Source organism: Thunnus maccoyii, chromosome 15, assembly GCF_910596095.1.
Source record: "Thunnus maccoyii chromosome 15, fThuMac1.1, whole genome shotgun sequence".
In the NCBI taxonomy this organism is placed as follows: domain Eukaryota; kingdom Metazoa; phylum Chordata; class Actinopteri; order Scombriformes; family Scombridae; genus Thunnus; species Thunnus maccoyii.
Window position 1 is genome coordinate 29,860,266 of NC_056547.1, and position 22,083 is coordinate 29,882,348.

At 39.9% G+C, this 22,083-nt stretch overlaps 1 protein-coding gene across 10 annotated transcripts in view; it reads left to right on the forward strand.

Annotated features, from left to right (window-relative positions):
* The window catches only part of epb41a (erythrocyte membrane protein band 4.1a), a 103,587-nt gene that overhangs the window by 20,152 nt on the left and 61,352 nt on the right, over window positions 1–22,083 (forward strand). For 8 of the 10 annotated variants that reach the window (XM_042435511.1, XM_042435503.1, XM_042435505.1 and 5 more), the window contains 6 exons: window positions 11,459–11,778; window positions 12,912–13,202; window positions 18,414–18,518; window positions 18,703–18,745; window positions 18,855–18,930; window positions 20,765–20,983. In XM_042435511.1, coding sequence (XP_042291445.1) covers window positions 11,467–11,778; window positions 12,912–13,202; window positions 18,414–18,518; window positions 18,703–18,745; window positions 18,855–18,930; window positions 20,765–20,983 — 1,046 coding nt within the window. In that variant the 5' untranslated portion in view covers window positions 11,459–11,466. The remainder of the gene's footprint in view (window positions 1–11,458; window positions 11,779–12,911; window positions 13,203–18,413; window positions 18,519–18,702; window positions 18,746–18,854; window positions 18,931–20,764; window positions 20,984–22,083) is intronic. The other 2 variants (XM_042435512.1, XM_042435504.1) reach the window with 2 other exon arrangements.

The following is a 22,083-nucleotide window of genomic DNA, read 5'->3' on the forward strand; positions in this document are numbered from 1 at the left end:
CTGCCACCTCTCATCAGCCTCTTTATCTGTATTCTCATCAGCCTCTTTATCTGTATCTCTATCTCTCCCCTCCTGTTGTATTTCACACACTCATGTCCATCATGTACAACTGTCAGTTCTTCATCTCAAGAGACTGCTGGTGAACAAATCAACACATTCAGGCATACATCTTCTTTTCAATTCCACATTTAACAAACATTTGATATAAATTGCTCAGAAAAAGAAATGGATGGAAGGAAGGAAGAGAGAGAGAGAGAGAGAGAGAGAGAGAGAGAGAGAGAGAGAGAGAGAGAGAGAGAGAGAGAGAGAGAGAGAGAGAGAGAGAGAGAGAAAAGAGAACAAAAGAATGATGACTACCTAACAGGGCAAACTATGAAGGCATAGTTAAAACTGAAATTTCAAAAAGGATATTAAGGTTTTATTATGTCACATTGTCATACACACAGATGTATATAAGCTCATAAGAATACATAGTAACACCAACATTAGTTATAATACCATCAATTGTTGTCTCATTGTACTTGTGTTGTTACTTCAGTGTTTGAGTATGGAGATTTGTTTTTGACTTTGGGAACAGATATCTGTGGTAAAAATGTTCTAAATGCAAGGATCATTTATACTTAGCTCTTCCTGGAGCTTTCAACCATATCTCATAGCCTTATTCTGTGTAACTTGCGCATCATGTGACCTAAGACTAGTCACATGGTCTCTGGTGTCAGAAGTGAATTTCCTCCGTGAATGTCCTCCGACCTTTAACCTCTTCTCAGTAGATAAAGAGGTCAAAGTGGTTTTGGTCTGGTATTCACAGACAACTGATGTCTGTTAATTCAGTCTATTGCTCAGGGTCCTTTCCATTTCACTGATGAAGGGACCCCTCCATCTGTCACATGTAATGTCATGATGATGTCATACACAACTACAGTCTTCCTCTCAAAGGGGGTCCAGTCTTTAGGGTGCAGAGATCTTAAGGTGTCGAATGGTTTGTGGAAAGTGCTGACTCCCCGTGACTTCTGACCAGTGTTGAGCAAGTTACTTGAAAATTGTAATTAATTACTAATTACACATTAGTCATTGTAAAAGTAATTACATTATTTAACTCAGCTTTACTCAGCTAAGTTTCCTTTAAAGGTTTAATGTGTAAAAATTGGTCACCTGATCCAAACAAATTGGGGGCGGCTTTCACTTAGCTGGTGCAACCCAGTGCAGTCGGTCGGATCAGCTGATATGACCAGTTTGGCTTCACCTTTGGGGAGCTGTCATGACATCCACCTTTATATACAGTCTATGCTCGTTACTGAAAAAAGTAATTCCATTACTGTAACGCCTTACAAAGTAATGCGTTACTGCCGAACACTGCTTCTGAAAGGTCCTCTGTAAGGTAGTCTCACTGTGATGCTTCTGGTGGTCTCTGTTGAGTCTTGAGTTCTTGGTTGTTCTTGGTTCTTAGTTTTTGGTTCAGTATTTTGATTGTTGGTTTGTATAACTGTTGGCTAGCAGAACATCTAAAACAGTACGACACTGACCAAGAACAACTGATACATCTTTGTATGGATAGTTCTCCAACGTTGTCAGCTTGTAACCAATTTTAGACAACTTATACAAACTTCAGCTCCAAACAATCCTGGAAATATTGACAGTATTGCACTCATAACTCAGTACTGCATGATTGATTGTCTATGTTGTTATCATGTATGGTGATGGAGATCCAGATTAATTTTTTTTCTAATATGTTATGTTTGTGTCCTTTGTGCTTTTCCAAATTAATTAAATACTTCATGACACCTGCACTCTGTCTCAGAGTGTGTGTTGCGCTGTTGATATTGATCACTGTCACTGACGTCTCCTGAGTCCGACATCTTTATCCCTGAGGCCTAGTTAGCAGTGTCACCCCGCACTACCCTCTTATAACACAGATGCTCTGTAAGGACTCAGCTGTTTGTGTGTGCTTTTCTTCTCTTGTGTCTTTCATCAAATATTCTCTGCTTCTGATTTCATCTGGGTCAGAGTGACTCCTAGTTTCTGGGTTGTCTCCAGAGCTCATGCCAGCAGAGTGGCACTGTGAGGATCCGAGGGGAGGACAGGGGGTTGACTGATAGACATCCAGCTTCCTCTGGCCTCCACATCAGCACACAGCAGCCTTTAATCCCACACAGGGCCCGATTAATTTTAAAGCCGCTTTCAGTCCTTAAGCTCACTTTCAGCACTCTGACACACGCTACCACGTAGGCAGAAATGTAGATACTATGCTTAAGAGTGTTTTTTATTTTCACAAATGCATTTCAGTTTAACCTTTGGAACATACCTTACACTGAGTCCCAATCTAAGAATATACTGTATTTGAAATCTGAAGACTGGGTGGCTCACATCGTTATTTTAACCCCTAAAATCAAGTTTCATGAGATGCTTTTGTGCTCAGTGTTTGATGCAAGATTCAGTCAGAGCCAGAATGTTAGCACACGGCCAAAGAGATGATAAGAAAGAAAAATACTTGATGTTCTGTAAACCTTTAGAATGGTACCATGCAGTGGGTGTTTGCAGATACGTAAGTGTATTCTCTGTGGAGTATTTGATGCCAGCTGGTAGAATCTCTGACTTCTGACCTCACAGCCGTTCACTGTAAAAACATATTTGACCTTTAGAATGCCCTGATCACCTGAGCTGCTAACCACCTGAGGCTATAAAGTACAAATGTCTGAATAGACTGCTCATTTGAACACTGTGTCCACTAACAATGCTGCCTAAAAACCGACTTGGTCGGTCAGTTTTTCTGTCTGTGATGGTGCACCAAAATCAAAACATGTCGCACAACTCTCCTCCATTACATTACACAGCTGTATTGAACAAACATTTTTGACTACTTGCCTATACCAGAGTTCATCAGTCGGTCATGCAACTAGATCACCATAGATACCAAGTTTATATATTGCAAATGCACCAAATGTAATAGATTGACATAGAAATTAGTTTGTGTTATTGAAAAGATGGAAGAGATTTGAGTACTCTTGAGAAATTAGATTTATAGAGATTTTGCTGTCATGGTCATTTTTATTTTTCCTGTAAAGTTCTGTGTCCATTAAGAGTAAATGTTGTGTTTTGTAAAAACTATTCCAAAAACATGATGGTATGTTCTTTTGTATACTTAGTATGGTGATCTATGGTTATCTATAAGTAACCTGAAACAACATCACACACCCTGATGAAGGCAAGTTAGATAATAATGTTTGGTCATTAAAGTGTGGTGTTCCTATGTAATTTTGGTGGACTGAGCATTACACTCTTATAACATTGTCAGACTCATGATGGACGTTTTTTTTTAAATATCAAAACTGATGCAGCAGAACTAGAGATATTGTCTTTTTCATTCCATGCATTCTTCTTCTTGCTTCTGCTAACCTCACTTCTTTCTAACTCCACACCACCAGATTTTTTTGATTTTCAAACTGGTAGTCTTCATCCCCAATCAACGCAGACTTAGTATAAAAAAAGACTTATACAATTTTTTTCACACATGCAGTAGTTCTCCCAAACACTCAGAAACACTCTTTGATGTAGAAAATCTGTTCCCCATTAAAGCCCACACTGGCCTTAACCTGGCTGTTGCAAAGCTAGAAATGATGGAGTGATGGTCCCCAGAGGATGATTCCTTATTAATTCGGTGGCCTGTTTTTCCTCAAGTGCCTCCATCAAGACAAAGTTCACATTTTAGTTCAACTTCTAAAAAGGTTGTTAGAATAACAGGATTGTAAATTTGGTGTAAAGAACATGGCAGCCTCTTGATGCCACTGAGGCCTTTACACATTTAGGCCTGTAGTTTCACCATGGTGAAGTAGAAACAGTGGAAACAATAACATTGTAAAAGTGTATGTTTACTAGGGGTGGGCCCGAATACAAATTCATTATTTGGCAAAGCACAAATAGTGGGTTTTTATGTACATTTATTTGGTACAAATATTTTTAAAATGATTTCTTTTCAAGAAGAAAATAAAACATGTCAAATACCAGCACACAGGCCAGTTACATCGCTATCTCAGTCTCTCTCCTCTGCTGCGCTGTTATGTCTATTAGCAGGCTCAACCTGGGGAGTCACATCCACCTGCTACATGACTCACATTTCCTTATTTGGACATCACTTCCGGAGTTGGGGATGTTCCCCAGAGATAAAGCTGAGCTACTGACACAAATTTTTTCAAGGGATTCTCTATAACCTGTTGTTCCCCTTCTCCTTTCCACAAAGTTAGGTTGTAAAAAATAAGCAATAAATGAAAACCACAATTCAATAATCGCCTTTGAAGTTCTTTACACGTTATATGCTGTGCTGTCTCTGTATTACGGGTGTATAAATAAGTAGAGGTCTGTCTGCACATTTGCGATGCACTTGGTTTTACCTCAGTAGTCAGCACAGTCATCTATGATCTAGGAGACTGGAGTTCAAGACCTGGTGTGGGGACCTCCTACAGAAGATAATTTATTCATAAACACTTTTAACACTTTAATATCCTAAAATTAAAAGCGTTATAAAAACTAAAACTGCATTTTTATGCCCATTTCTATTGGAATACAAATACAAATACAAATAATTTTCCTGCCTCAAGAAATACAGATACAAATACTGGGCTCTCTGCACATCACTAGTGTTTACTGTAGCCTTAGTTTACAATGGTCCACACTGTTAGGACTCGGTATGTTGAGTCTAATGTGGGTATGTTATGAATATTCTGTCTGTTCTTTTATTATCTGGAGAGACTCTGCACAAGATGCACAAACTGGGGGTTCCAAAAATATTATATTGTTATCATATGAGAAAAATATCATAAACTCAATGTTGAGTAACAGAAGAAACATATTTTACTATATGATAAATTAAACCTGCAGTGTGGAACTTTTAGATATAAATGAATTTCTGTTGCATTCAAGCCCATGCCAAATGAGTTCACACAACGCTGATTAAGCCTATCACCACCAGATAAATCTCTCTGTATTTCACAGTACACAGAGTTTTTAAATCTCATGTCGGGGGCGACATTCCCACGCTGGCCTTGGCTGTTAATTGTGCAGCTCTTCTAGACTTTCCAAATGTTATAAAAGTAAATGGATCAAATTCTGATAGTGAAACGAGTCATTCTGCAGGGGTTGTGTGAGGCTCAAAATAATGAATCCACCGTTTTACAGCAGCAACAGTAGGTTACGGTCAGTGGTGTACTGGCCAATTGGGATACTGGGACAAATCTCAGTGGGCCAGTCGACCGTTTTCACCGGCCCTCTCAGTGTGCCTGTCATTCGGGGTGTGCATGAGAGCGTGCTGCATGTCTGTGTCAGGCAATCACAGTGGAGCGCCCCTCTTTACTCTCACTGACAGAAGGGGGAGACAAAAGTCTCGCACTCCAGCTTTAAAATAAGATGTGGATAAAGTCATGAGGAATAGAGACAATACTTTTAAAAGAAAAAATCACAAGTCACTGGAATATTTTAAAATAATATATTGATGTTAAAAATAATAATAAGCTCACTGTAAATTCACTAAACCCACCAGATAATGTATGTTCTAACATGGATATTATATGAATACTATAAAGGGTTATATCAAGAACAGTTTTTATATTTAGATTAGTTATTATTTTTCTGCACACATAAATGGAATTGACTGAATAATCCACTTATGAAACAAAATACTAATTTGACTTTGTAGGACTTGTTTTCTTATATTCTCAGCTGATGGAGCGAATGTCTCTCAACTGTGACACAGTTCATGATATCAGTAGCTGAGAGAGTACACGGATCATTATTTTTCATTAGAAACACTTTTTCAGTCCTGTTAGTGCCAGCTTTGCACACAGAGCTGCTGTTCTTGATGGTAGACCATACTGCTGTACCACACCATCAGGACACTAAAGGCCTTCTTCATGTTTACCGATAGGAACATGGAACAAGCATGACAACACTTGAACTGAGACAGCCTTTACCCCTCTTGTCATGGTGACTTCTAATGATATCAACTCATCAGAAGAGTTTAGGGTGAAACTGTTGTTTGTTCACCAATGTGGAATAAACGCAGACTCCCTATTTACTAAATGACGATGATTAGTAAGTGTCCGAAATCTCAAATCTCTATTTCACTGAGCAAACATTTTCAGCTACAGATGAGGGGCTGTGGTGCTACTCAGGACTGAAAAGCTGCAGACATTCGTGTTCTCAGCGACACCTCATTCACACACACCTTAACTGAACAATCAGCCAGGAGGACATGATCTACTTGTTTTTATCAAAAGTACTGTTTAGTTGATCACTCTTGTGTGCACCTGGAACTGTAGAGCCCACGCTCTCACTTTTCTCTGCCTTGTCAGCACTTGTGTGGCTGTGCCAGCATCCACTCAGCACTACAGGCTGCCAGCAGTTTCTGGAACTTCATGGGGTGGCAAGCTGTGATTTCTGTACACCCTCAATCTGCCAGCAGACCTTAAAGTGTTGTATTAGGAGCCATAAGCATATTAAACATTTCAGTCTACACAGTAATGGGTTGTCTGCTTCTGACAGATGAAATTGAGGAATGTGTAGAATGATCTAAAATAAGACCTTCAAGGTGTCAAATACAATTAGAGTATTTATTACCTGTTCTTCTTTTCACAAATTGCTAAGGAAGTGTATGAAAATTGTTAGGGCAGCTGGGGGGCTGAACCGTAGACGGATTCAAGTTGTCTTATAACAACAGTCAGCCGCCCAAATAAACATTGAAACAGGTTTTTCTTCCTCCTGTTCATACTGACCATTAGAAGATCCCTTCATAATGCACTTACAATGTAAGTGATGGGGGCCAAAATCCACAGTCCTCCGTCTGTGCAAAAAAAAAAGCTCAACAGGGAAACACTGTCCGAGGAAACACAAAGAGGGAATGTGATGCTAAAAAGACTGTAAATGTGTCAGATATCCACTTGATATGACTAACTCAGACTGCTGAAGCCTCATATAAGCTTAACATCAACTTTTAAATGACTGTGTGGACACACTGTGGATTTTGGCCTCCATCACTTCCATTGACAGCACATTTGAAGGATCTTTTAATAGTCAGTATGAACAGGAGGAATGATTACAGCGAGGAAAACCTCTTTCACTGTTCATATGGACACCTGACTGTTGTTTTAAGACAGACTTGTGATTCTGTCCTTTAATATTTTCTTTGGCACCTCCTCCTCTCTTATATCCCCAAATAATATAACAGTAATGTGCTCAGATTACTACTCAACCTCTATTTAAACCTTCACATGTTAATGGCAAAATTATTTTCACATAGACACCAAATTCCACATTAGAAGAGGTTAACATATCAAAAAAGTGTAACCTCTCTAAATGAATCTTTCATCCCCAGTGTCACTGTCAAAAGTGAACTGGGCACAGACAGCAGCAGTTCTGTGTCTTTTGTGTCTTTTTAGTATTGACGCAATGAACCACACAAACACAGATGACAGTGCACACATTCAGACAGTCGCTCCTCGGAGTGTTGCACTCAGCTGTTCACAAGAAAAGTGACAGAAAAACAAATGGGACTATCCAACACATAGGGTCAATGTTGATTAATTAATCTAATTGAATAAAGTTTTAAATGTTTAATGAGTATTGTAAATGAAAACATATGTATTGCTGAACCTATGAATGCTAATTCAGCCCTTAAACAACACATCAGCACCAACTTCTCACCGGGTACGGAGGACACATACAGAGTTTGTATGGCGGTTTAATACTCAGAAAAGAGACTATCCATCACTTGATTACGTACTGGTCGTCAAGTTCTTCAGTGCCTGGTCACCCAATATGACAAACTGTATAACTATATAGTAATATCATTCTTTTCAACTGTCAGTCACATTAAATCTGGCATCAGACCATAGTGAAATTATTGCTACGGAAGCCCTGTATTAATATAAATTATGTTGTGACCTATCATTAGGACCTGCAGAGGGTATCAGGCTGTGATGTCATAAACCTACTGGGCCTCATGACAGATGACACCTTTCTCTAGCCCTGACCTAACCGTCCTCTAACCTGCCTTTAAATCCTACTCTCACCTCAGCAAAGAGCAGATATTCAGTAGTTTGACCCAGACTTATTTCTACACTGTTCCTGTTTAGGCTAAACTGTGGCTGTCTCCCCTGCCTTGATAGGCATTACCATCTTAATGCCAAGGCCCGTTCAGTAGCTTAGCCATCATCCTTACTTGTCCAGCTCCACTAGTCTAACAAATATTTACTAATTATATCAGAAAACTTTCTCTGACCTAGCACACCTTTTAAGTGTCCTTGAATCTTACTCCCATCCAAGCAAAGAGCAGGAACTCAGTGGTAGGATGTGAATATCTACACTGTGTCTGCTCAGGCTAAACTACAGTGGCTGTCTCAACTGGCTTGATAGGCAACTTCATCTGAATGCCATGGCACATTCAGTGTCCAACCACAATCACTGTATAACTGGTTCCAGTAGTCTTACAAGTAGCTACTTATTAGCAACCTCTCTGGTATGATAAACTTTTCTTGAATCGTGTCATACCAAGGAAAAAGAACAGGGTTTTTATATGAATTTGTGTGAAAGTGTATGCAGGTATACAGGGTCATCAGCAAAATTGTAATGTTACTTAAGTAATAAAACATTGGTTATTTAGTATGGTATTAGCTGCCTGATTTCTTTGATCTTAGTAGGGCTAGGCCCCCCTGATTTTCTCCATGCCCACCCACACTATGATTTCTGGATACATTACTAAACAGAATTTCTTGATTTGGAGTATATTTTCTTAATTTTTGTGCTTTCACTTTTGTATGTGTTTTAGTATTTGTTTCATTTTTGGATTTGGAGTGAAAAACCACTACATATATATATAAAAGGGACATCAGAGTATATTACAGCCAGTGTTCACTCTGTGCAGGTACATGACAGTTACCATTTTGACTATTAGTCATAACACTCTTTCTACTTTCTGTGACAGCACTGTGGCTTTCTTGTTGAAGCTTCAGTTTCTGCAGGTAGATTTATTTTTGTGATGGTGAAACAGATAACATCAAAGATGGCAGCTACAGCTTTGAAAATAACAAGATATCCACAAAGCAGATTTACCAAAGAGGTTAAGGTTGACATCAAAATGTTGGCTTTTTTGGGAGGATTAAGCCCTGTCATCAAACTGTGTTAGAGTTTTTGACCGGAAAGAGCCATTTCAGAAAAGGTTTTTTGTTTTAATGTTGCTATCTTAACCAGGCTATAGTCATTCTTAAGTCAGATAAAGGTCAGAATAAAGCAACTTCAGCCTTAAATGCCAGCGATCGCAAGTTGTCTACACACATTGTCAACATATTGTTCCCTAAAATGACAAAGACAAAAATGATTGATAAAAACCAACCTGTGCAGTGACATGAGTGTACCACCACTGTAAAACCACTGTTCAACTGAGGAGAGCAGCCAGATAAAGTGTTTTCACCAGGCTGACTGATACCAGAAAGTTGTTTTCAAGTTGGCTCCAGTATTGTTTTTATTTATTGATTCTTTTTCCCTCACCCACTGTAGCTCCATATTTTCACAGTGAAAAAAGTGAAACTGGGGGTCATCACGGATCATTACAGACATATTTAATAACTTCAAAACACATAATAGTATGTCTTGATGTGTGTCACACACACGTCTCTCAGATTGGGTGTGGATTGTTACATTTGTAAAAATGGAAACATATCTGGTCTTTGAGATGGCATAAACCTGGTGGATAAAAACATTTTTACTGACTTAAAAAACATATATATTGTAATTTATCATTACTATACTATGCTTGGAGCATAATGACATTTGTATACACCTATATTTACCAGTTAATTCTCTAGTGTTATTCTACTGGTTCCTTTCATGTAGTTTGCTAATTCATGCAAAACACACCTAACGCACTTAAAGTACTAAAGTACAGTTGCAGTTGCAACATTTGTTTGACATTGAACCTTTTATTGCAAAGAAATAACATGGTCTCTTCTCTGGAGCTCTACAAATAGAATCAGACACAAAAATGCTCTCCTATTAATACAGTAGTCACGTTTTTTATAATTATCTAATCAACCTGAAAAAGTCAGCAGAGATGAAGGTGATCTTACCAAAAAGTCTTTAAAGCATTACAAAATGAACATTGTCTTCAGTCAGTTTCCTCTTCAGGGAGACAATTAAGTCTGCCTGTTTCTAAAGATAATGGTACCCAAATGTAACTGTGCACACAGAGATATTTGTCTTGTAGTTAAATTCAGCTCCACACAGGGCTCTACACTAGATTTTTTTTTTTTTGAGACAACATGATTATAGTTTAAGTTTATGGAACTATGTTGCTTAAAAAATCATTCTTCCTGTGCAGTAGCCTGTACTTAATAAGTCTGATTAGCTGACTGTCAGAGTGAAGGATATGTAATGGTTGGTCTTGGAGGATCAGGTGAAGTTTTCTTCGTCTGACTGGATTACTGCTCTGATCTGTTGTGTACAAGTAGAGTGATTTTTAACAGGCTGAGGTGGAGATGGAGCGTGTCCACTGTAATAGGATGACTGATAGTGCTGTGTGTGTGTGTGTGTGTGTGTGTGTGTGTGTGTGTGTGTGTGTGTGTGTGTGTGTGTGTACTTACAGGATGAGATGGCAGCACAGTAGGCAGTAGGGCAGTTGAAGGGCAGATTAGCAACAGTCCAGTGGTATCACTGGTCATTGGATGTAAACAGTTGGTGCCAGTTCACCTCCTGCTCTCCAGCTGTGATTTGTGATATGAACTGTTGAAAAACAATGGGTTGTGTCTGTGACATCATCTGTGTGTCTCTCAAAGGAGGATTTGAAGCCTGATTTTACCTCTTGAGCTTGGGATCTTTGATTTAGATGTGGTCAGCCTAGTGGAGCTGAGAAAGGATGAATGAGCAGCTGCCACCACAGCTGTCTGCGATAGGCTGAGAGACCTGTCAGTCATGCAAACATGCCCCTCTTTTTGAAACTTTAACAGTCAGAATCCCTACCATGATACTACACATTAGAAGTGACTGCTGCTTCAGACTTTGACCATTCTCTTTTTAATCTGACTCTTGCAGGCCCCTAAACTTTACGGCTTACCAAATCACTGGAATATCTTTTTAAAGCACAAATTAAAAAGTACTTTATAGACAGTAAGTTATAATATGACAATACGACAGATGTTATAATATTCAATATAATATCCAGTTATCTGCTATTCAACATTTTGAATAGCACATTGCATATTGTAGAATCAGCATCATTGTTCACAAGTGCTGCACTGTGATCACAGTGAACAACAAGATGTTAAATACAAACAAATACGCCAGGTGAACTTGTGTTATAAATGAAATGATTTAGTGGTCAAAGACCCCATCTCCACCTGGTATTAACTTGCATCTGTATCTGGATAAATACAGGGTCGTTCTTCTTCTTTTAACATGATTTTGTTCTTTATCTTCACAGCTGTTGCCATGACAACAGACGAGGCAGAGAGTCACCAGAAGAAGCCGAGGCAGCAGGAGGAGGCCGGCCAGGACGCCCGGTCGCCCTCACCAGAGGAGGAGCAGCTCCGGCCTCGCAACCGCAACTCTGCTGGCCGCGGCCTCTCCCGCCTCTTCTCCTCCTTCCTGAAGAGACGCTCGCAGTGCGAGAGTGAGGCGGGAGAGAAGGAGGAGAAGGAAGAAGAAGAAGCTAAAGCTCCCATTGCTGACCCTGAACCTGAACTGAGGACAGAGGGAGAGGTCGCCCTGGACCAGCACTCAGTCAGCAGTGCTGAGGCTCAGGTCAGGACACATGCTGTGATATCAATAGTTTGCTTTCAGTCACCTTCGCTGCATCTTTGCTGCTCCATCTGCAACCACATGTTGCTAATGGTCATGAAATTCAGGATTTCATTCATGAATCTGCATTAGTGTTTTAATGTCTTGTGAATGTTTTGTCCCATCTTCACAAGTTAGTCATTTCATGTGTTGGGTGGATCAGAAAGTCTGATCAAAAAAGCCATAAAAAAAATAAAGAAGCATTAGAAATGTATTACAATCCAACTGCACAAACCACCTTAGGAAGTGGATTGAAATACATTCCAGTGTTCATCTCTTCAAGATGCATACTACGTACAATACTAATCTTTACTCCTTCCAAGTCTTGGTGTGGATTCAAACCGAAATCAGCTCTGCATTAGAAGAGTGCAGGGAGCTGCATTGTTGTGGGTGTGTTGTTTAAGGTACATGTGAGGCAATAAAATATGACTCAGAAAGTCCAGTTAGAGTAACAAACTGATGAATTTAAAAGGCTTATCATATGCTGAAACACCTCATAATTTATAGTACTCACAGATAGGATTTAACAATTATTTTATCTTTTGGTGTAATAATTGAAAGAAAAACAGTAGAAATACAGCGTTCTTGTTACAAAGTTATACACATGAGCTGTAAGTAAAAATTAGGTTTATTGTAGATTACTTAAAGAGAAATTAAACTAAAGACCAATTTAACAAAACCAAATATGGTGGAAGCCAGGGGGGAGAGGGCAATAGGCTGACTGCTACTAGTTTATACAGAGCAGTCCAGGTGATCTACCTGTCCAGGTGTCTGCCTTACACAGAACTACTCTCCTGAGACTGAAAATGTGATCACTATCATTAGTCTTTGGAGTTTCTAAACAAACTCTGAACAAAGTCTGAATTCAGCCTTACTACATCAGTAAGTGGCCTGTGAAAGTAGTCTCACAGGGTTTGTCCCCTGTGATAACCATCATACTCTGTGTCACATATAAAGTGATAATTCATCTAATAACATTGTTTTGATATGATTTTATTGCTTAACCAATTTTAAACTGTTATTTCTAATATGAGTGATGATAATATGACTGATTTAAGAGATTGTAGACTGGATTGTAATCAAAGTGTCTTTGTCAGGGTGTCCAGGTAGAGAAGAAAGACGTTGAGGAGGAGGGGGAGGGTGGAAAGGACAAAGAGACCGACAAGGAGAAAACAGAGGAGGCTACCCTGGATAAAGAGGAGGACAAGGAGAAGGAGAAGGAGGAGGAGGAGAAGGAGTGTGGTCAGGGAGAAGGAAGCAGTAAGGGAGAGAAGGAAGAGAAGACGACAGAGGAGGAGGCCAAAGCTCCCAGGGCTCCACGTCGACCCAAGACCATGCAGATCAAAGTCACCCTGCTGGACGACACTCTGTATGAGTGTGAGCTGGATGTAAGAGACACACACACCTGCTGCTTTACACTATGAAAAGTATGAAAGTCTGTAGCTACTAATATTAAAATCAAATCATTGAATCAAATTTAATTTTATGCTTAGGTAAATAACATAGATAAGCCCAGTCTCTACTGCATTTTGCTGTCATTATGGTCGCGCTGAGTTTCCCTTTTCTCCTCTGTTTCACTGCTGGTGGGGCTGAGCGCTCCGTGTTTGTGTGTTCCACTGAGCAGAGCAGAAGAGAGACAGGAACCAGGTTGAGTTGATGACAACTAACTACACTTGTTACATTACTGTAAGTGCAATGAAAGCTTTGTGAGTAAAAAGCCAATAAGAGTAATTTAATCCACGCAAAAGATGGACAGATGACAAGGCGAAGGGGCTTTTAAATCACAATGTTACGATGATAGAGGCTCAGTGGTCAGCTCAACCCTAATAGCTGGTGCAACCCAGTGCAGTTAGTCAGATCAGCTGACATGATCAGCTGATGTCTCCCCAGCCAGTGTCTGCTGCTGCAGCAGCCGGCTGCCCTGACAATGTGTCTATGTGACTACTTTCTTATGGTGGCCAACAAGGGCAAATGCGCTGCAACTTAAGAAAACACATACAAATAGACAAAACAAAAGCAAATGAAGAAAACATCTTCATAAATTTGACAACACATGCACAGCATTTACGAAATGTGCTGCAAATACCACAGCACAACGGAAGTGTTTCCAGAGGACGCTCAAGAGTACTGAGGATTTCAATAACTCATAAGCGAAATGTTGTTAAAACACAAACGAGGTCTCTTTCCTACCGTAGTAAGATAGACAATGAGCTACAACCTTATTTTCACCAAAACAATCCGTCCTCTGAGCTGGACAAATAACATTGTTCTCTATGTACAGCCAGCTGTGAGGCAGGTTTGCAGGACCATCTACAAAGTGCAACACTGAAAAGAGATACTTCAATATTCAATAACTTCACTCTTATACAGTGTAACATCCCCAAAATCACTTCACACATCAATGGTCTGCTGTTGGTTATAGTACAACACTTGATTTGGGAAAGAATGGGTTAGGGGTTATTGAATATTATAAAAGGTCATTTCATGGGAGTATATACTGAGATATAGATCCCTATCAGTTATGCCCAGGGTTTTATCTAACCTTAGCCAAATGTGTGATTTACCCTGTTTTATTGGTGAGATCTGATGGCAAAGATCTCCTTTATATGACACCAAGAGTCCCCCAATGTTCTGCCCTTGCTTTTATAGACGGCACCATGACTTGATTATATCCTGGAGGACAGCAAGTAAGCAGATCATTTTGGAATTATGTTTCTGTCAACATAACTACATCAATTTCTTTAACAGATTTCATGAATTCAGGGTTTCCACTCTTCAGCAGGTTGAGGAGTGGAGACCCTGAATATTCCAGCAGCTTATATGAAATGAACGCATTAAAAACAATCAACGTATATAGTGAGAAAAATATGTAACACCTACAGCTATCTATATATTCGCAATACTGAATAGTAATTTTCTATGAATTCCTTTGAGGCATGTACGATTTTCACTAATACCACTGTGCTGACTATTACTATTGCTATTATTACTACAACTAAATAACAATACATTTCCATGTTTTTCTGTAACTTAAGTGGGAAGGTGTTCTGAGTATGTACATCTTAGTTGAACAGAAGCCACGTGCACAGTGTGTGCAGCATCTGTCGGATGTCTCCCAGCTCAGAGGTAACGGGGGAGGGACTGTTGCAGTAGTCTGGGCTACAAATGCAGCATAGCTCCACTGCTGTGGGTGGGGAGAAGGACAATGGGCAGCTACTGGGGGGATGATCCTGGGGTGGTTATGGTGAGGAGGAGGTCTGGTATGGCCTCAACCAGTCTTTTCAAATATCCTCACCCTTTCTCTGTGTAGATGGAATCCATCATAGAGGTACCAGGTGCCAATGGTTGGGTGGAGGGCCAGGTGGACATTGGGTAAGGTGGCACAAAGGTGTCACACAAAGAACAAAGGCATTTGTTCCTATGTGGATCACCAGGCATTGAGGGTTCCTGTGGGTCTCCTTTTTCAACAGCTTCATTGCCTGGCCTGTGGTGCTGCAGCATTTAGACAGCACTTTCTTGTCCAGATATAACTTAAACTGTCTGCATGGTTAGATGCCACAGGTCAGTGAGAAAATATATTATTTTGAGATTTGAGTAAATTGAACATTTACCTAGTGCTGTGAAGGCCAATAGTGTGCCGAATCTCTGTCTAGAACACAAACTACTACATTCCACTGCATGCACTGATAGTCCAAGATCACTCCATCACAGAGAAACAAAAAAACATGTGGGACAGGACACACCACAAAAGAGACACTCCTATCTCTTATTAAGAATCCTCAAGGCCCAAGAAACCTGGTAAAAGTAAGGATGTGCACAACTTCTAACATAAGGCTGCAAGAACCATATTTTCATTAGACATCGAAAGCGTATACATGGATATCCACACCCAAATGGAACTGGCAGGTGTAAAAAGCCTCATGGAGAAATGCCAGGACGCATCTTGACCAAACTAAGCCATCCTGAAGCTCTCCCATCTCAGTTCGGCACGAAATGATGTTGACTTTGATGGAAATTTTACCTGCATATCAAGTGGACAGCCATGGGCAAACGCACTGGCCTGTGCCAACATCTACATGGCCAACTAGGAGAACTCAGTCTAAAGGGCTTTTCACAGTGCATATTCTTAGCCCAGGGCTAAAGATAGCCTTGGGCTAAGAGTTGACCCAGGATTAACTTAGCCCCTTTTCACACACACATTGTTAACCCAGGGCCCAGGGCTATACGATTCGTACTGCACTGCTACTAGCCCTGAGTTAAATGTCCATTGGAACACACGACTAATGTTTACATTCTAGAATGATTTGTGACTACTCCATTGTTTACTTTAGCCCCATGTCACACTGGCACCTTTTAGCCCTGTGTTAAGTCAATTTTCAGGGGATAACCCCACAAACTCGGGGCTAACCCTGCTCTGGAGCAGGGCCAGCACGCCCTATAAGCTAAAGTCGGGGTTAGCCCACTTTGGAATGTGCCAGGATTGTGCCAGTGTGAAAGCTGTCTTAGCCTGGGGCTAACAGCTCCCTTAGCCTGGTGCTAGGAAGGTTCTAAAAATGCTTTTAGCCCTGGGCTAAGTACAGTGTGAAAAGCCCTTGTTCCAAATTTCTGTAATACTATATTTGATACCTTTTTGACAACATCTAGTATTTGACCTAATACTGAAGAGCCTATGGAGGTGAAACTGCTAACCAGCCACTTGGAGATCCAGTTTTTGGAAGTCACAACCTTCAAAGGACCAGCCTTGGAAACTAGCTGGAAACTAGGGTCTTCTTTAAACTCACTGATTCCCATGCCTTACTACACAATTCCACCATCACATAGCCTCTTGTAGAACTCGCTACAGACAAAAACAAGATAACTCCTTAATTAGATCCATGACTTCCACTATCAGCTCCAACAAGCACCACCTGTCTAGTAGCCAATCAGAGACTCATCCAGACTTAAAATCACAGAAGAACTCACAAAACTACCTAAACACCACTGAGCTGGCAAGTCTGGACTTGCCAGGTCAGTGGTAAAACCATGGACTGAACCCTCCACACTCTATGAATTCTGCACAGAGATGCTTTTTAAGCATGAAGTCATCTGTTACTGAGGTCTCACTATCTCCAGCCACTTCTGGTTCTTCAAGTTCTGAAACTGCTGTTCCTGAGCCTTACAGCCAGCTTAAAACCACAGGTAGTGGATTCCTTACCATCCTCAGACAAAACTTCAGGTACCTCTCCTAAGGATTTAGTAAATGGGGAAAAATGTAGGAAACTAATCCTTGGTACTTCTTAGTACTGTATCCCCCATCTCAAACAGGTAGCCAGAATCAGACAAAATACATTGGACAGCAAGCACTGCAAAGGAAATGTAAAACCATTGGAGAGCTTTTCTAGAATTGGAAACTAGCCATCCACAAATCCATTCCCAGCAAATCAGTCATAACCTCTCCTCAAACTTTCAACTAACTTCAATGCAACACCAATTATTCAGAAAGGGTCTCTTCTTCATTCCTACCCCTGCCTCTTTATGAATCAAAGACAATTTTTTGCAGCGCATCTTTACTTGTGTCACAGGTGCCTAAATATCTGAGCCTTCTTTGAACACCAATCTTATGAAGACCCTTCCCTCCTTCACCCACAATATTCTTGGGAGCCAGATTCTGCAGAACTTCCAGAAAAACTTCTCATCTCGTTCCAAATGGACAGCCACACTATCTGACATTTCAACATGAAAATACTAATCTGTCAGGGCCCATATTTATAAAAACCTTTCAGAATCACTCCTGGGATTCGTGTTGAAGTTCACTAAAGACTAAAAATACTCTTACCTTGGAGTGGGACTTAAGACTCATTTATGAAGCATCCTATACCGACTTTCAGTAAGGAGGGGGACTCCTAAGAGAGAGTGTGATGTCACTGTTTAACAACACACAGAGCGATAAAGTAGAAATTGTGATGATGTGTGGTTCTCTCACATCTTAGTTTTAAACATTAGACAATGGTAAAATTTGAATCGCAGAAAATAGCATCATTTATTCAGTGTTGGTTTTATGTTGATACATAAATATCTTTTTACCATTATATATGCAAAATATTTTGCCAAGATATGATAAAATGCATCACTCTGAGAATTTTTGGATAGTAAGGAATGATTTCCTACTCTGAGAAGCTTGATAGATACAACTCCAGAAGTTCATGACAAGCCTTAATGGATCAGAATACCTCCATTTTCATAAAGCCAGCAGACAAAGGTGGTTCTGTGGTGATCATGGACAGGCATCAGCACATCCAGGAGGCCCTACAGTAACTTAATTTAGTGATGAGCAATAATGTTTACTTGGAAAGAAAAGCTCACTGTGGCTACAATCCATCTCAGACTAGTCCTCTCCCCTAGCGAGTCCCTGCTTCAGTTTGAACCTGACAGCTGTTAACATTCCTGTGGGAGAAGCTGCTGCTTCCTCTGAGCCTCTGCGTTGTTCTCACCATCTGCTCAGACATGCTCAACACATTACCCAATACATTGTCCTGTATGTGATGTCATGTCAGTTACATTAGCAGGTTATTGTCTAATTATTCTGTCTTGTTCTCTTTATGTATGTGTGTGTGTGTCAGAAACATGCCAAAGGCCAGGAGCTGTTCATGAAGGTGTGTGACCACCTCAACCTGCTGGAGAAAGACTACTATGGCCTGGTCATCTGGGAGACGCCAACCATGAAGGTGAGCTGGTTTCTAACTGTCACTCAATCCAACAATCCCAACCTCAGCATTCAGTTAACATAAGAAAAAGGAAGATCTCAATAAGTAAACGTCACTGATGGTTTAGATTAACCTGTAGCCCTCAGTGCTGAATGGTGTTTGATGATATCAAACCTCATGCTACATCCCACATTTTCGTCATCAGATTTGGATGGACCTGGCCAAGGAGATTCGCAGGCAGGTACAAGGTAAGCTGAACTTTGCCCACAAATATACTCTCTTCTCTCATGTCTTTTGTAACACGTTTCTGATATATGGTTACACTTATGTTATCACACCTTCTTTTTCTTTCTCAAGGTGCCAACTATAACTTCACCTTCAATGTGAAATTCTATCCACCGGACCCAGCCCAGCTGTCTGAGGACATAACAAGGTACTGCAGGGGCTCCAGGGATTTTGTCAACTTCTGCAACTTCTACCTACCAACATTATTTTATTCAGACGTTCGATGTAGACAGGATTTATTAATCTAGCTAACATTGCAACATTGCATCTAACATTGCATGGGGTATTCAATGACTTCAGGAATACGGGTCCAATTTTTACTCCTCTACTGCAAGATTAATTTAAATGAATCCTTAAGGATTGAAATACTATTATCAGCACACTGATTGTTCCTCCAATAATTCCTCCGAGATCACGTAGGTGGAGATCTATTTCTTGAAGGATTTGGCTGCTGATTTTCTTTAATTTTCTTATTGTCAACAAATCTCATGTGCAGAGCCAAACCAACAATGACCTGATCTACTAACAAGTAGGGATGCACCGATCTGACTTTTTCTGTCCTGATACTGATATCAGCCAATACTGAGTACCGATCTGATACCACTGTTTAATTGATAAGCCGTATGCCCCACTGTGTGGAAGAGACTGGGATCATTGTTTTATGTATAAGGCAACATCAGGCTTGACTTAAACATTGCATTCCTAACTTTGTAAAAAGGTAATAAATAAATATATAGATAAAATTTACTGAATTGTTATTTATTGAACTATCCGATACCAGATTGGCCCATTGTCAGTGATACCCAATCCAGCTATTTGAATCAGTATTGGACCGATATCCGATATCATATCAGTATCGGTGCATCTCTACTAACAAGTATTGTGTGTGTGTATCCAAAACCTAATATATCTTATTCCTCTGTGCCATAGACCTCCATTGTTGTCTAAAAACTATTAAAAAATGTCAATAGGTCACACTATTGCACTGGATGACTTTGAACTGAAATTCTTTGAGAAATGTACAGTATAATGTAGCACAAAGTCAAGTGGTTGTGATATGTAGTACAACAAGCTAGTGAAGCTGTAAACGGAACCACATTCCCACTCATGCGCAGTGGCATCTGCTGTAGGAAGGAACTTCTCTCCTGAGAATTACAATCTTATCACTGTTGTTAGTCTTTGCAGCCGTTTCTAAACTAACTAACATGACCAAACTCTTCATAATGAGGGAACATGTCACCCAGTGCAGCAATGTGACTCACTGGTGTTTTTTTAATAGTTTTTGGACAACAACGGAGGTCTACGGCATAGAGGAATGTTATATCAGGCTTTGGATACACACACAATGCTTGTTAGAAGGATGAGTTCATTGTTGGTTTGGCTCTGCTCTTGAGATTTGTTGACAAGAAAAGCATAGAAAATTGCCAGTTATATCCTTTAAGGTGGATCTCAGAATATTTAGTGTAGTTTAGTTTATTTGACGTTATGAAAACATTAAATCATGCACAGGACTTGATGTACAGTGAGTAAAGATACAGGAATCCAATATGATGGATGACCTACAAACTAATACAAAACATTCCAAAATGATCATATGTAAAATCACAAACATGAATAAAATAATAAATGTATGTGCATTGGAGGCTTCAAGTTTCCACATCACATTTGTGTAAGTTGCATATTGAACCATGATTGGATCCAAATTAGATGTGATGTCACAAATCATACCCGTATTTAAACGTGTCAAACTTAGGTTTAAGGTGAGCACAGAGAAACTTTTCTCCTTCAGCAAATAAATGTGAAAACCACTTCTAGAAGATTAAAAATCTCAAAATCCACCTACTAGCCTTTTCTGGAGTTTTCAACTGAATCTCATGGCCTTCCGCAGTTAATGCAGTAAGGATATATATGACCATTCATGAGGCTGAGTTCCATACTTAATACATGTAATACCCTAATAATACCCTGTTTGTGTATTGCAGGTACTACCTGTGTCTGCAGCTGCGTAAGGACATCCTGCAAGGCCGGCTGCCGTGTTCCTTCGTCACCCTGGCCTTGCTGGGCTCCTACGCCCTGCAGTCAGAGCTGGGCGAGTATGACCCCGAGGTGCATGGCAACGAATATGCTAAACAAATGAAGATGGCCCAGGGTCAGACTAAGGAACTGGAGGACAAGATGATGGAGCTGCACCGCACATACAGGTCAGAACACTGACTAAGTCAGCCAGTGGTGGAACCTAAGTAAAAGTACCACAATTAAGTGGATTTGCTGGACAATTATTTTACAACGCAGTATTAAAAATTCTACTTAGATGAATCCACAAAATGTAATATCAAATGTAAAAGTACTAATGATGGTGGTGCATTAATATTTAAGCACCATTTTAACTACTTTATATAGTGTTTGATAGTTTAATCAATAACACTACATACTAATTTATTGGCGGATCATTTTTTTGTATATAAAATCTTGATATTTGAAATTAACTAGTAATTACAGCTGTCAGATGAGTATAGTATACTCACCTATAAACTGACCCAGTGAGCATTTTCCCATTGAACAGACGTTTAAAAAACGGCTATGGTCACTGTTGAAAAGATGTTCAAAACAGGTTCAAAAGTGAAAGTTTTTGAAGATGTTGATTGAACATTCACATTTAGACCATATTTTATTGGGATTTGCAATACTTTCAACTGAGAGATTTGGATGTGGTTTCTTAGTTAGGCTCCAAAATGAGGATTATTTGCACATTGTAGATGATGAAAAATTTCACTACTGCAAATTCCGGTGAAATATGGTTTAGCAAAGGAGGGTTCCCACACTGGGTCTCAAACCCCGGACTCCCAGACCACAGACAACTGCACTAACTTCTCAGCCAAAGCTCAGCTCCTCTAGAAACTAGAAATCCCAGCTATATATATGAAACACAAAAGTATTGAGTTTTATTGACAATAGCTTAGTATTGATTACAAAAAAACAGAAAGGAGAAAGGACTGTAAATGATTAGTGAATGAGAATAGTGTTTGTGCTAAAGGAGAAAGTGTTGTCAGCAGAGTTGTGGGTATGACATGACTCTGTTGTTGTTGATGGAGTCAGTGCTGTTGAAACATCAAATGCCACAGACTGTAAGCTACATGAAGACATTTTAAATGAAATTAAGAAATGTGAGCTGATAGTAGGTATGCCGGTTTAAGACTGGTGTTCTTCACAACATCACCCTGCTGTCAGTCCTGAATACATTTGACATAAGTGATGGCTATGAAGGTCAGATCCTGTATCAGTGTTTGTATCATAGGTTTTA